Below are 16,039 nucleotides of genomic sequence, written 5' to 3' on the forward strand. Positions count from 1 at the left end.
AGATTTGAACTTGTTTGTCTTTCTCTGCTATTTTTGTATCTTAGAACAAGTACAAGATTCAATATGAAAAGATGAAGGACAAGTATACACCAGTTGCAGACACGCCAATCCTCATCAGAGCCAAGAGGGCCTACTGGAACGCGAGTGATGTGAGCATCCCTCCCTTCTTTCTCCTGCTGTGACAGGGAGAGCTGCGGTTATCCAGCAACACAAACTGTTCCATCACAGCCATAGCTGAAAGTCATTGCCCACAATATGAATCAGGAAAGAACACATACTCGCACAGTACCCATCTAACAAAGTAGCTAAGAACTGTGTTGAGATGCTACAAGCTATTAGTTATCTCTTAGGCAACAATATGATCCCTCCTGGTAATTTTTGGGTAGCATCCTAGAGATACTTGGTAGCTAATTTACTTAGATATAAAATCATGGTCTTGGATGCAGACAAACATAGATTCAACTTAGTTGCCTGCTCTTCAAGTCCATATAATTTACCTAATTTTTCTTGTGTGTGAAATAGAATGAGAAAATAAGAAGCTTGATAATGACCTAAGAATGCACAAGAAAACGTGAACAATGTGTCTGTTACATTACTTTATCAATGCTTGGGAAATGCTCTCGTCTGTCTCTTAATTGACTAATACAGTGTGTGGGTGCCAGGATACGTGACCACAGCAGCTAGAATCAGGGTGAACTTTCATTGTCCCCATCACCTGTTCAGGGACATGTCTGCCTTTCACTAGTAACAAGTTTATCTGTTTTTGAAGACAGGAATTATTAGTCCATTTGGTGAGATGCCCAGCTCCTCCTGGCTTTGTGACTCTGCAGATTTGCTATATCTATTGCCACAACCCTTCGTGGGTTGGACAACTTGAGACTTACATACACCCAGTCAAAAGCCTCAGCCAGAACCACGTGTCCACAATATAGCTCTAGATTTCATGTCCACACAAAGGAATTAGTAGAAAAGAGACATTTCCCATTAGCACTTAAAATGCAAGATGAGAAAGCCATAGATTCTCCTCTAACTGTCCTTCTGGACAGTTCCAGTCTTGTGACATCCCCTGTCTTTATCATTCAAGATTACTGCTGAATTTTCCCCATTTTGTTTTGTTTTCTTAAGACATACTTTTACATTGTAGCTGAGGCAGCCTGTCATTCACTGTGTAGCCTGAGTTAGCCTCAAACTCACAACGGTCCCTCCCAGGTACTGGGAGCGCACTGCTGGAGCCACTATGACCAATATTGCCCACTGTTAATTTGTGTCAAATTTAATTTTCTTTGCCCAGGGATGGCCACACACTGAAATCAATCCCAGAGTCTGACTGTGCCCCAGAGTCTCCCCTCTGCCAGTTTTCAAATTCTTTATCTTTAAAAGAGCACCAATTCCAAGAACCTTGATCTTTAAAATCACCCAGTGCAACAAGGGTGGTAGCTGGTATTAATTTTTAATATATCAGCCATGGCTGACCCCACAAGTAGTTTTCTAACATAACCCATGTAAAGAACAAAGATGTCTTTCACTGCATGCTTGGTTGGGAAGCAGGCTGCCTAGAGAAGCGGTCTTGCGTCAGTGAGATGGGTACAGTGGCCATCCACAAAGACAACAGTCATAACCAAGTGAAATGTCAAGATTGCTTAGTGCAAAAGTCATTTTGGCATCAGGGGGGTGGGAGTCGAATCTCTGCCCCACTCATGAACATTAGTATGTCTTAGCAAGGCTGTGGTCTTTATTGTTTCGTCTTTCCCCGAAATAGAATTAACACTTCCATGTATTTCTTTCTTATGTTAAGTAGTCTTAGATTTAAAGAAAAACAGCAAAAATCGTACAGAGAATTCTAACATGTCCCCCATAGTTTCCCATCACTAATGACTCTCAGGCCTTTGTCACCATCAGTGAACCATGATTCATACATTATTACTTGATCAAGCCACGTCATTTTTGGATTATGGAGTTTTCCTTCATGTCTTTTTCTCTTCTAACATCTGGGATAACCTTTCAAACTTTTCCCTAAATCTATTCGTGAGGAAAATCTAAGAGAGAAACTCGAGAGAGTTGGAGCTTAGCAGAACTGAATTATTTAACGTGGTAGTTATTCTTCATGATTGGTGTTGTATTCTCTCTTAACAGCTTCGCTACAAAGAGACATTTCAAAAGACGAAAGGGAAGTATCACACTGTGAAGGATGCCCTGGACATTGTGTACCATCGCAAAGTCACAGATGACATCAGCAAAGTATGTCCCTGGATAGGACTACCTCAGAGGGGCTCTGAAACCTACCACTGTTTGGGTTTTTTGTTTGTTTGTTTTGTTTTTTCTTAGCACAATCTCATTTTTCGAAAACTCCAGAGAGATTAACTCTGAGTCTTTACATTTTTACAACAGGTGAAATACAAGGAGAACTACATGAGCCAGCTGGGAATCTGGAGTTCCATCCCCGACCGACCCGAACACTTCCACCACCGGGCAGTCACGGATGCCGTCAGCGATGTGAGTGTCACCTCCAGTCTTCCCGTAGGAATCCATATTTCCTTGGGGGCTGTGAAGTCTAGCTGGTGAAACACTTGTCCGGGTTAAAATTACATTTTTTTCAGGGGTGGGGAGGAGGTGTCACGTGCCACGGTACATGAGCTTATGATGAATCACGTGACGGTCAGAGAAAACTCGTGGGAGTTGAGTCTGTCACTCTGCCATTAGAGTTTCAAAGATCAAATTTTGTGGCATGTACCTTTACCTGCTGAGTCATCTACCTGGCCCTGCTTCCATAGAGTTTAGATCTTGTATGTGGTTATTCAAGTCATAAAGTTCAATTACTAAGTGAGTAAACTAAGTGAGCTTGAGAGAGGAAAAATTATATTCGAATTTGTCACCTTCTGTTTTCCTCTATGAGTCAAAGCAATATAGTTCATGCCTATCTTGGATCCTTTGAAGAGATTGTGACAGAAAGCAGCGTTCATTTAGAAAGAGGTTTCACCTCTCCTCATGAACAAAGTATACTGGTTAAAGTTGATTTTGATTAATAGTAAAAATGAAAATTTCTAAATACTATCAAACAAATCATAAGAAAAAATTAGTAATTCTAGAAATGTATTTAAATAATACAGGCTATTTTACATCTTCATTATTTGGCATACTTTGGGAATCAGAGTTTTTGACTTGTTCTCTTAGATGGCTCCTAAGAGATGAATTATTATAACTCTTTGATATTCCTCTTCTCTCAGGTAAAATATAAAGAAGATCTGACCTGGCTCAGGGGCATTGGCTGTTATGCCCATGACACCCCTGACCTGACTCTAGCTGAACAGAACAAGACTCTCTACAGCAAGGTAAACCTTTATTCTCAAGGAGAATGCTTCATCCATTAAATACAAACCCCGTCCACAGAGGGAAAACAGCCTTTGTGGCTTCATCCCTGTCCTGCCTTCTAAATCCTGAAACTAACGCCATGCTGAACTCTTTACTATCTTGAGAGATTTTCAATTTTGTTTTGTTTTTCAACAGGGTCTTACTATGTAGCCAGGTTCACCTAGAACTCATTATGGGTAGATTAGGTTGGCCTTGAATTCACAGAATTTTGGTTGTCTCTGCCTCCCCAAGTGCTAGGATTAAAGGCATAGAGATGTCTTTAGTACTGACCTCATTAACTGTAGCTTCTTTGAATCTGATGAAAAACTGTCGAGTACAACCATCCATGACTGTTCCTGAGTTCCCTCTCATTCATCTATGTGGATGATTCACCCAGCTAAAGCAGAATACAGCAGCAAATATCAAGTATGGTTATTTTAATCTACAAAATATGTGATACAAGCTGTAAATCAAGTTTTTAGGGCCTAATTTTCCTATTTACAAAATAAAGCAGTTGAATTTGCTTTTAATATAAAATAAGAATCAGCCAACTTCTGATACATGCCAGACTGTATATATTTTACAGTAGACTTGATGGGTCGCATTTATAGTAGCACCTATTTTCTCTATTATAATTATCTAAAATTGTAAAAACCATTCATAATTTGTAGAATTGTTTAAAAACAAGTTGCAGGGTAGCTAGGTCATCACTCACCCCTGCTCTATAATATTTAATTATCAGATTAGTTGCTAGAAAACTATAGTCTAACTAATGGACTAAAAACTGCATTTACATGATGCATCAAAATACATTAAAGTTACATCATTATACCAAAACAGAGAAGAAATGCTTTAGATCTTTGCTCTGCGTTGAATTTGTATTTAGTAACCAACTAACGCAGTGGTTCTCAGCCTGCAAAAGATGACCCCTTTGGGGGTCACCTAAGACTATCAGAAAATACTAGGTATTTATATTGTGATTCATAACAGTAGCAAAATAATAGTTATGAAGCGGCAACAAAAATAACTTTATGGTTGAGGGGTCACCACAACATGAGGAACTGTATGAAAGGGTCGCAGCATTTTGGAAGGGTTGAGAACCGCTGCTCCAATGGATGGTTTATACTGTGTATTTTGGACTGTTTTCTACTTTTCACTGCCTTAGGATGTAAGAAGAAAAACTCAAAGATTTGTTAGCTCTATGAAAGCATTATTATAATTGTAAGAAAAATATCATGACTCCTTTTTAAGACTGGATATGCAATCTAATAATTATGTTCTTGTCCCCCAGTATAAGTATAAAGAAGTATTTGAAAGAACGAAGTCAAATTTCAAGTATGTTGCTGATTGCCCAATTAACAGGCATTTCAAATACGCAACTCAGTTGATGAATGAGGTACGTACTACGAAGTGGATTAATAAGCCTATTCAGTTCTCTTGAAATCTGTAGGGCTACTTAATTAAAATCTAATATGTAGCACAACAGGAACTCTGTCCTAAATGTTCGTTCCATAGAAGGACTTGGAAAGACGGTAGAATGTCACTATGTGGTCGGCTCTGCCAAAGCCTTGACTAGGCCTACCCCTCCCTTCACCTCTTCAGCACAGTCCCGTGGTGTCAGAGAAAGGAATAAGGATTTTGTGGACTGTCAGCTAAACACCTTTAAACTGTTAGAACCGGGAGACCTAGAAGTTCAAGGTCGATCCGGTAGTCCCGCAGAGGCACCCCAAGGGAAGTGGTTAGACCCCCTGACCTTCGCAGTGGGGTAGTTGTGTGAACCATGCATTCAGATATATTCTGCCACTCCCACAGAATTGAATACACAGTCGTCCAATCTACACGCCCCTTTACAATCAACTCAGTCTTCCCTATAGCCATTTTTGCAGTGATGTAATTTGAATATAATTCAAGCAAGTTAAAATAAGAAAACCATGAGTTCTATTTGGGGAATTTTATAATGTTTAGATGTTTCCATAGCTAAAATTATGATTTTATGCTTTCAGATAATTCGTGGATTTGCATAAGTTCAGACATGTTAGAAAGTTAGTAGAAGACCTCATAATGAGATTGTAGCCAGTGGTGCATTTACATGATGACCTTTGTCGATTTCAATTATTTTTCATTTTTTTTTTCATTTCAACACATTTCCAGGTTGGAAAGTTCTGAACAGGTACCATAAGTAACTTCCTAGGGCAGTCTTGATAGATTTTGTTTTTCCTGTTCCATAAAGAATTCCCAGGTGTCCTCTAAAATCATCGAGTAAATTAGCACTGCACAATGATGGCAGCTGTGCTTGGGTATTCCTACTTAGTTATACCTCTGGTTAGTAGAGTGAGATTTTCCTTGGGTATTCCTACTTAGTTATACCTCTGGTTAGTAGGGTGAGTGATATTTTCCTTGGGTATTCCTACTTAGTTATACCTCTGGTTAGTAGGGTGAGTGATATTTTCCTATAGCATCAATTACACTTTTGGATTCTTTCTGCCTTATTTGTTAAGCTCATAGATTACCAGCATCTCCTTTTAAATACAATGGAAGAAGCCAGCATTAATAATGTGTCATATGAAAAAGTGGAAACCTCTGGGCATGAGGTACCCCAGTTTGTTTCAGAGGTTGCTCTCCCCTAGGCTCCAGCCTTTCTCCATGCAGTCTGTCTTCATCTGTCTTTTCTGCTTCCTATATGAACAGTAAACATTGTCCTGGGAGACGGAGGGACTCGCTAAAAATGACAGGTTTCTCCCTCACTGGAGTGTTTAGACTGAGATGTTACTGTATACCCTTGATGCCTTATTCTTGCTATAATTTAATATGATGTTCGACCAGAAAAAATACAGAGCTGACTATGAACAGCGGAAAGATAAATACCACCTGGTAGTCGATGAGCCTAGACATCTGCTGGCTAAGACCGTAGGCGACCAGATCAGCCAGGTACCGTGACGAGGCTGGCAGCGCGGCCCAAGCAGGACCGCGCTCCAAATTCTCACAAGATGTCGTCCTGTCTGCTGCAAGGATGTCATAGGTTCTGCCTATGATATTGGACTGTTCTGTTTCAAAACATCTGTCTAGCCACCCAAAGAGCCTCGGCGCTGTTTGAGTGTGCCAGTCAATGCTCTGTGTCCTCATTTGCGCTGTGGTGAAGATGAGAAGAGAAACTGGGGCCCCTCCCCTGCAGAGCCTGTTTGGAAATCTCGACTGTAAACTGCAGATTGAGTTGTAAAAACAAAAAGAAATCCCTGCTATCTTTTCCTGTTCTGATGATGTCATCCCCGTAAGGCAGTCTGGGTGGTAACATACACATTGCTGCCTTTGTCCTCCCCATTGGCAAGGATGGTGGATGGGCAAGAGTAAAGATTTCAGCCACTCCCCTTGCCTCGCCCATGGGGGTCTTCACCGCACAGCTCTGTGAGCGCACAAAGCATGCTAAGCCTACATCTCTTCACTCAGAGGTGACTGGGATATAGAGCCATGTTCCTTCTGTCTTGATAAGTCTCTTTTGTGCTTCACTGCTCTTTGCATGGACAGAGAAAATATAAATCTAGTGCCAAGATGCTTCTGAAACAAGGATGTAATGAAATTCTGCGCCCAGATATGTTGACCGCTCTCTACAATACATACATGTGGAGCCAGGTAACGTCCGACAGGGTGGGAGGAGGCGAGTGTAGACCTTCCGCGCACTCCTTTTTATGCTTTCATTGGCTTCCTCTCCCGACCCCTGCCCATGCTGCTTTCTCACAGGAAGTCTTATGAATATTCATTCCTTAGAAATGAAGTCTGACCATGGCCTGGGTCCTGGACAGCCACCATCTGTCTGCACATCCAGTGCCTAGAAACCCTCCAAGATCAGCTGAGTCTCCTTCACAAATTTTTTTTTCAAATTGGTACAACATTAACTTGTATTTTTTTTTTAATGTTTGCTTCAAGAGACAGATTCCTTAGAAACTGAGGTGTTTGGTAGATTAATAGATTTAAAGGTCTGGATATTTAATGTTTTCTTCTAACATTGCCCAGTTCTCTCTGCGGCTGCACTGTTTCAGAGAGCCAAGGCTAGCTATGCTGCCTCTGGACCTTGACCATGTTCATGTTGATAGTATTGCCACCCAGCAAGGTCTGCTGAGCACACTGCCACCTTTCCCCCAGAGATTGTTGGTTACCAGTAAGAATGTTAAGGGAATGCCAGTTCCTTGGCCCAAACCGAAAAGGCTTTAGTAGATCTTTTGTATCATCAGTGTGCTCTGTTGTTTTTGTTTGTTGGTCAAATCAACATATTAGGAGAAGAGAACCATGTTCTCACCATAAACATCCTTGGCCTTGATAGGATCATCAAAACTGTGTGCATGGAAGTTCTTTGTTCTCCATGTCTGTCCTGCTTAAAACAGCTTGCGTGCATGAAAACACAAACAAAAAAACTGTGGCTTGGATATTACAAAAATAAATGCACTTTGGATCGGGGGAGAGGGGAAATGGGGGGGGAATGGGAGAGGGGGAGGGAGGAGAGGCTGTGGTCGGGATGTATTTTATGAGGGAAGAAAAAATAAATAAATTAAAATACATTAAAAATCATACACTCATTTTAATGAGCATCTATTTCACTTGGGCATAGAAAAACACCAATATTATATAGAATGTTAGAGAGAAATTGTACTTGTCAGAACAGAGAAGGTTGTAGTCCTCCTCTGAGATTTACCCTACACATGCCTTTGGCTCGGTCTCCTAACCTCTGAGAGCCTGTTCACTCCCATGTGTATGAAACATTAAAAATACCAGTCCACTCTACTACACTACCGCTATCCGATGCAAGTTTTATTAAACACCTCCAGTTAGGATTTAAAACAGAAGCCATTAGGATGCCAGCACCCAGTCTGGTGTTTCCTGAGATTTCAAGACCTTCATTCTTAGCCGGGCAGTGGTGGCGCACGCCTTTAATCCCAGCACTTGGGAGGCAGAGGCAGGCGGATCTCTGTGAGTTCGAGACCAGCCTGGTCTACAAGAGCTAGTGCCAGGACAGGCTCCAAAACCACAGAGAAACCCTGTCTCGAAAAACCAAAAAAAAAAAAAAAAAAGACCTTCATTCTTGAAAGTGACATATCATTTCTTCCACAATGTAGATTAACTACAGGAGGAAGTACGAGAAGACGAAGGACAAGTTCACCTCAGTTGTGGACACCCCGGAGCACCTGCGCACCACCAAAGTCAACAAGCAAATCAGCGATGTAAGTACAGAAGCCAGGAGCCTGCGTTCTGGGGTTCAGGAGCGTTTGCCCAGGAGGGGACCATTGCAGACTGAGAAGCAGGGGGTGGGGGGCTTTGTCTCCTTTCACACTGGAGACTTGTCATTCAAATCGGCAAGCCTGCCAGTGGAGCATCGGGCCCCAGCAGAAGGCTACAAACGCCTATTGGGTTTACAGAGTTGCCTTTCCCTCCTTTTCACTTTCCGTTTGTATTTTAAATTATAAGTGGAGAAACGCCATTTTGTACCTTCCTGCCTTTTGATCCACTGCAGATACTTTATAAACTGGAATACAACAAGGCCAGACCCAGAGGCTACACCACCATCCACGACACACCCATGCTGCTGCATGTCCGCAAAGTGAAGGATGAAGTCAGTGATGTGAGTAGCCTTTGTTAGCCCCTCTGTCTTGGGCTTTCAATACCATGGCGTAAACCCCAGGTAGTGACCTCTGTCTGGGGAAAAACCACTTGGCAGCCTAATAGCCTGAAATCATAATCCTCCATTTTCCTTGTGATTCTGAGTTGGCTGGACGCAGCAAAATAGGTTTGTTCCAAAGGCTGTAGGCAGACATCTGGGCCACAGCTGGGTCAGAAATTCAAGGCAAATCTTCCAGGACCCTGGCCCAGTGTGTGAGAACCACGTCAGTGTGAAGGAGAAGGGCAGGCAGATGCAGAGGCACAGAGTGCAGTTGGAGGGGACTGACTGACGGAGCTTAGTTAGCCCAGGGCAGCAAGACAAAGCAGATTGATACAGTTCGTGTCAGAGGGAGAGATATTGGTATATTGGTCAGGTCAAAGGTCAAAGGCAACCCCACCAGAACCAGGAGCGTGCCTACTCATCTTGAGATAATGTCAGCTGGGCATGGTGGCACGTGTCTTTAATCCCAGCACTCCTGAGGCAGAGGTAGGTGGGTGGGTCTCTGAGTTCTACAGCACCCAGAACTATACAGTGAGACCTTGCCTCAAAAGCAAAAGTACACAAGAGCAACAAACAATAATGCCAAATAATTTTTTTTGTTTTGTTTTTCGAGACAGGGTTTCTCTGTGGTTTTGGAGTCTGTCCTGGAACTAGCTCTTGTAGACCAGGCTGGTCTCGAACTCACAAAGATCCGCCTGCCTCTGCCTCCCAAGTGCTGGGATTAAAGGCGTGCGCCACCACCGCCCGGCTCAATGCCAAAGAATTTGACCCTTCCTTGGCACCGACCTTTGGTTGCAAACGTCTGTATATCACTGCAGTGATTTGCTGGGAAACAGTGCAGGAGAAACCGATTTGGGTGATCATGGCAGTTAGGATCAGATAAGCACAGCCATGCGAAGCTGAATCCACAGAGAGCCACACTCACACAACTGACAGCTCATTTGGCTTCTAAATAAATGAGGGTCCTTCTGGGCATCTTCTCCACATGGCTCGGCTGCTGGCAGTGGAATGTCTGGGCTCCAGGAGCCAGAGAACTGAAACTTCAAAGTCAGTCGAGAGCTAAACCTAGAACTCAGACTTCATTCCCTCCCTGTTTTTCATACACATTCAAGAGATGTGTTCACTTGCTGTCACCGAGATAAATTCTCGTAGAAAAAGAACATTTTATTTTGATGTATAGTCGGGCATTTCCACTCTGTGATTGGCTGGCCCTGTTGCTTGAGCCTGGATGTGGCTGTACCGCATGGCAGAGGTTCACAGCAGAGCAAAATTACTGACCTCTTCATGCTTGAGATACAGAAGAAGAGAAAGGAGCTGGGGTCTCAGGCTCCCCTCGGAGGACCAGCAGGTAGTGCTGTTGGGAGGTAGAAGAAGCTGTGGGAGATGCGGCCACTTTCTACCACCTCCTAGCAACACCTGCGGCTGGGGACCAAGACGTTAGTATCTGAGACTCTAGGAACATTCCAGATCCGAACTACGGCAAGTGCTAAAGAAATGGTCACCAGCTCTGGATGAGTGAACAGCAGAGCCACACCGCAGGCCAGCGTGGGGAAGAGGTCCCATGGAGGCCATTGTCAAAATAAAAGTGCAGCATGACACACGTGCCAAAAACACTCTGTCCACCTTATCTTCCCTGAGGAAAACAAACTCGTGTCTCACACTCTGAATTTCACAAGAATTCCTATCCATAAATTTTCAAATATTTGACTTTTGATCGGCACAGCAATTCATGTCTATAATCCTAGCATTTAGGAAGCTGGACAGGAGGATTGCTAGTTTAAGGCCACATAGAGCTACATAGCCAGATCTGTTTCAAAAATAAACCAAACCAAAACTAGATATTTGCTTGATTTTGTAGTTGAAAACCACCATCATTTACACTGAGAAAAAAAAAAGATTCACTATTTTAAAAATATTTAATTTTCTGTAGCTCTAACTGGCCTGGAGCTCACACTGATTCCCCTGTCTCAGCCTCCCAAATGGCATGAGCCAACATGCCTCACATAGATTCAATGTTTTAAATAGCTCTATGGTTATGTACACTTCTGAGTGCACACACGCATGCATAAATACACAATGTATACATATACATATATATGTGTGCGTGTATATATGCATATGTTTATATATTTATCTGAGTTGAGGCAACTATGCTATGCCTAATCTCCATCCTAAAAACTTGATTACTGTGCTCAGGATTGCATTGGTAGATGAATAAATATGCCATACTGTTGACTATGGGTCACCATGAAAAACACTTGATTATTCAGTACTTTGGTTGAGAAGGTGGAAATCTGTAAAGAGCATCTTTGCAATGTAAAATCTGTTGAAATAAGTTTGGATGTTACAAACATAAATGATCATAAGTATCTGTCAGGTCGAGCCCACATGGGAGCAGCTTGCTCCCTGCAGAAAATTGGGGCGCATCTACATCTATTTCCTCAAATGCGTGTTAGAATATCCTGGGGTTGGGTACTGATGAAAAGTACTAATTCCTAGGATTTCCTCCTGGAGTCTGGATTAATGCAGTAGGTCCGTGGTCAAGCCCAGAATGCAATGGTTCTTGTCGTAAATATAGTAATCCCTACTATGGTTCCTTGCCTTTGAGAAGCTCACTCTACCTTAGTTGTGGTACACCTGGGATCCTTCCCCTTCAACTAGTGGAAATGACCAGATGGCATCCTAGGGCCATGGAATTTAGGGAAAACAAAAATAGAGAAGCTAGAAGTCCCAGACTCAAGCCAAAGGAACGGCTTGTCAGGCCTCTCCCATTCGATCCAGTTACCAGCACTCACGAGGGGCAGCTCTGGACCCAGAGCTGTGAGGAGAGCACCTTTCAGTCCCTCTGCCCCCTGAGTGTTTATGTGCCGGTCCCTGGATAGGAGACAACAACTTCATTTTGAAGGGCTTCAGCTAAATAGAAAGCTAGGCAGGTAAAGGGCTGTGCTTTGAGCAGAGAGCTGGAAGAACCGTGGAGCACAGAAGGACAGGCCTGAATGCCTCCTCGAGGGCGGGTTTTCAGGATGTCTGCACCAGGCTTCCCTGATGCAGGAAGGTAAAGTGGAAGTGGGTAGCACCAACTCCCTGTTCGGACCACGCTCGCAGGTGTTAACCCCGTGGCCACACTGTTGACCAAACTTGCTGTGTCCTGACGTATCTGAGGAAGAAGGGCCCGTCTCTTCACAGCTCCATCTCCTCTCCACAGCAGGGTTTGACTAAATACTCTCACAGGAGACATGTGCTAACATGACAGTTTTTACTTTGTTTTTAAAATGTTTAACTTCCTTCCTAGGGGAAAGAAAAATTACCATGTCACTGTTTCCTCCCATAGCTGAAATACAAGGAAGTTTACCAAAGAAATAAATCTAACTGCACCATCAAGCCAGACGCTGTTCATATCAAAGCAGCCAAAGATGCCTACAAAGTCAACACCAATGTAAGTGCCAAGATATTCCCCCAAGGCAACCTTAGCCTCTTTTTGCTGCTGTACTAGAATACCCATGACTAGGTAGCTTACAGAAATTGATTGACACTCTAGAGACAGGGAGGTCAAAAACACGGTGTGTCTGGCGTGGCTCCTCTTCCTGCGTTCTCCCACGGCAGAAAGCGGAAGGTCAGGAGAGCAAAGGAAAAGGCCGAGCGATAACTAACGCCCTCCTGCGCCGTGAGCGCCAATGCTCCTCGAGGCTCCGCCCTCACGACCACACGGCCTGCCTCTCCTGTCATCACAGGGCAGGAAAACCTCAGCGTGAATTTTGGAGTTGGCTGTGGTTTGCCGTTTGCTTCATGGCAAGCGCAGTAGGGATTTATCGACTTCAGTGAGCATGGGTCCTTTCACGTCTCTTCGTGAGACAGAGCTCTGCCTATCCAGGTGAAAAGCTCACCTTCAGGAAAATGAGTACTGAGTGATGTTAAAAACCAAACACCCCTCCTGCTCCTCATGAAGGAGCATGAAGAAGGGCAAGGGCGGCCTCACCTAGTCACACGTTACATCTCCTTAGCCTTTGTGAGCGGCTGAAATGTGAAGGCTAATTCTGCAATGAAGGCTGCACTTTGGAAAGGGCTTCAGCCTCTTTCATTCTTTGCCCCATGCTCTCCTCGGGCCCTCAGCCCTAACATCTCCTTCTCAAGGAGAAAATAGAGTTACTAGCTGCCATTCGGTCACTGTCTGGATCCTCTGCTTGTTTAGAGCTGCCCTGCATTAATGTGTGTCTTTAGCTGTAACATCCTAAAGTCTCATCCACAGAAACAACTCTGCGAATTAGATGGGCACCAACTTTTAAAAATATATAAAAATAGTGTCATGAGACATTAGTAGTAACCCATCTGATTCTCATTCATTCCAGAAGCATTCATTCACTGGGGCCAGTAAACTAAGGTGCCATAGGAGTTAGCAGGTGTCCTAAGGATAACTCTCTTAGTTAGGGTTTCTATTGCTATGAAGAGACACCATGACCACAGCAATTCTTATCAGTAAAAACATTTAATTGGGGCTCACTTACAGTTTGAGAGGTTTAGTTCATTATCATCATGGCCAGAAGCAAGGCAGCATGCAGGCAGACATGATACTACTGGAGTTGAAATTTCTTACATCGTGATCCAAAGACAACAGAAAGTGAACTGTCTCACTGGGCACAGTTTAAGCATATGTGAGACCTCAAAGCCTGCCTCCACAGTGACACACTTCCTCCAATAAGGCCACACCTCCTAACAGTGCCATTCTATCTGGGGGTCATTTTCTTTCAAACCACCACAAGTTAGTAGGCAATGAACAGGGAAATAGATGCGGGAAGGAAATAGACCCCGTGGAATCTGGGTGGTAGTTGTATGTAGTCTCTATAATATTCTGGCCACCTTTACAAAAATAACTGTAATTTACTTACAAGCTAACCAGCACTTGACTCTGCGGGAGATGGGGAGGGGGTTTACTGGTAGTTAAGGAAGATTGTAGAATCATTTCACCCAGAAGCATTTCAAAGCTTTAGCGCTGATTTGGGGGCAAAGGGTGTCGATGGATGACCTGAGTGGCTGGCGAGCTGCATCGAGCACAGACAGTTTCACGAGCTATGACTGGTGGAATGTCCAACTGCAGGAGTCTCCCTGAGCATTGCATGCATTCGTAAACGGAGCCTGAGTACTGTCTTTCTGTCACATTCAAAACAGCTGGACTATAAGAAGCAATACGAAGCCAACAAAGCCTACTGGAAGTGGACGCCTGACCGGCCTGACTTCATCCAGGCTGCCAAGTCATCACTACAGCAGAGTGATGTAAGGACGGAGGCAGTGTGTGGTTGTTTGTAATATGCACCGCCAGGTATGGTATGAGGTCCAAGGAAAAGAAAGTTTGACGGGAGAAGCAAGTTCATGAAACCAACCCGGCTGTTTAGCCCTGTACTCTTGACAACTGGGCATAGGCACTGTGGACTCAGACCTGAAGCTAGAGGGGGTTTGGCTGGGAGACCTGAATCCTGGTCCTGGTTCTGGTCTCTAGGCTAGAAGGGATGAAGTGAATGGCCAGGAATCCCCTCCCTTTACTCTAGGAAAGTCTTCCTCAAAGACTTCTCTCTGGTTTAATCCCCTGCTTTCTTCTATCACAGTATGAATATAAGCTGGACCGGGAGTTTCTCAAGGGCTGCAAGCTGTCTGTCACTGACGATAAGGACATGGTGCTGGCCCTCAGGAACTCCTTAATAGAAAGTGATGTACGTATCCTGCCTTCTACAGTGTCTGCCCTGGCTCGAGGCCATCTCTTGCAGCAACAATCCTCAGAAACATCCAGGACAGGACAGAAGTCCTCTCCGTAGGGGCTTGGCTGTGGTCCTGACCCATGGTCCTGCCCTCAGTGGCATCAGCGATGAGCTGGGTGCCATCTGTAAAAATGCTGGTGAACCCAGGCTTGTTCTTGGCTTAAACCACAGCCGGCAGTTGACACAGCACAGACTAGGACTCGGAAGGTGTGGCTCGATTCTCTCCCAAACCTTTAGTCTCTTTTCTGTGAGATCCTTTTCTTTCTACCGCATACTTCCCACATCTGGAAAGGAAGAAAGATCGTGTGTCCAGCCCTGGTGGCATATTTGAGAATGCTTTTAACTAAAGGCAAAGGTTTGTTGTGAGATGTCATCTTTATTAAAACCTGAACTTCAAAGTTGTCAGGGGAAAAAAAAATTTTTGAATGTGTATCAAATTCTTTATTGTGTGCCTTGTTATCCTCTCTGATATTGTTGAGGGATATGGGGACTGATTAAAAGTATGCAGGATACTCAAAGAAAGTAAGAAATGTCCACCTTCTCCCCCCACTTCTACTCCTACAGCTGAAATACAAAGAGAAACATGTTAAGGAAAGAGGAACGTGTCATGCTGTACCTGACACCCCGCAGATCCTCCTGGCAAAGACTGTCAGCAATCTGGTGTCTGAGGTAACCCACCCACGGCCCATATGCCTCGCTTCCATCACAGGCTGAGGCCCCAAGCAGAGTCCTTAATACGCTCTTTGTGGGTTCCCCCAGAACAAGTACAAGGACCATGTCAAGAAGCACCTGGCCCAGGGTTCATACACGACACTGCCAGAGACCAGGGACACAGTTCACGTCAAGGCCGTGACCAAGCATGTCAGTGATGTAAGTGGCCAGCCACAGAGCTCTAGATGGCAGCTTTCAATTGGGTCAAAGACTGCCACCTCCTTGCTTACCAATGCTTTCTTTTATATCTCAGTGCCCTTAACCTGAGTACTTACTTGCATATGAATTCTAAACTCTAGTTTCTAAAACTGTATTGGTATTCCAATCGTGGCAGACATAGGTTCTGCTTCATAGCACAGCCAGCAGTAGAAGGCATAACTAGTGTTGATAATGGGAGGGAGCAGGGCCAGTCAAGAAGACCTCTGCTACCATTAGACAACTGTGCAGTGTGAGAGCTAAAATCACCTTGTGCACCTCAGTAATCTCTGCCCACTGCATCCTGCTCTTAGAGACTATGACTCGTATATTCTAAAGGTAAGATTCAGGAGTAAGCATGTAATATGCTTGAATTCAGTTCTCTAAACTT

At 43.9% G+C, this 16,039-nt stretch overlaps 1 protein-coding gene across 19 annotated transcripts in view; it reads left to right on the forward strand.

Annotated features, from left to right (window-relative positions):
* Neb (nebulin) overlaps positions 1-16,039 on the forward strand; it is a 186,466-nt gene that overhangs the window by 140,661 nt on the left and 29,766 nt on the right. For 18 of the 19 annotated variants that reach the window (XM_057755424.1, XM_057755423.1, XM_057755429.1 and 15 more), the window contains exons 112-124: positions 45-149; positions 2,134-2,238; positions 2,389-2,493; positions 3,225-3,329; positions 4,640-4,744; positions 6,871-6,975; positions 8,454-8,558; positions 8,849-8,956; positions 12,327-12,431; positions 14,159-14,263; positions 14,593-14,697; positions 15,307-15,411; positions 15,502-15,612. In XM_057755424.1, the coding sequence (XP_057611407.1) occupies positions 45-149; positions 2,134-2,238; positions 2,389-2,493; positions 3,225-3,329; positions 4,640-4,744; positions 6,871-6,975; positions 8,454-8,558; positions 8,849-8,956; positions 12,327-12,431; positions 14,159-14,263; positions 14,593-14,697; positions 15,307-15,411; positions 15,502-15,612 (1,374 nt within the window). Of the gene's footprint in view, positions 1-44; positions 150-2,133; positions 2,239-2,388; positions 2,494-3,224; positions 3,330-4,639; positions 4,745-6,171; positions 6,277-6,870; positions 6,976-8,453; positions 8,559-8,848; positions 8,957-12,326; positions 12,432-14,158; positions 14,264-14,592; positions 14,698-15,306; positions 15,412-15,501; positions 15,613-16,039 lie in introns of all 19 variants that reach the window. The other variant, XM_057755442.1, reaches the window with a different exon arrangement.

This window comes from Chionomys nivalis, chromosome 22 (assembly GCF_950005125.1).
Source record: "Chionomys nivalis chromosome 22, mChiNiv1.1, whole genome shotgun sequence".
In the NCBI taxonomy this organism is placed as follows: Eukaryota; Metazoa; Chordata; class Mammalia; order Rodentia; family Cricetidae; genus Chionomys; species Chionomys nivalis.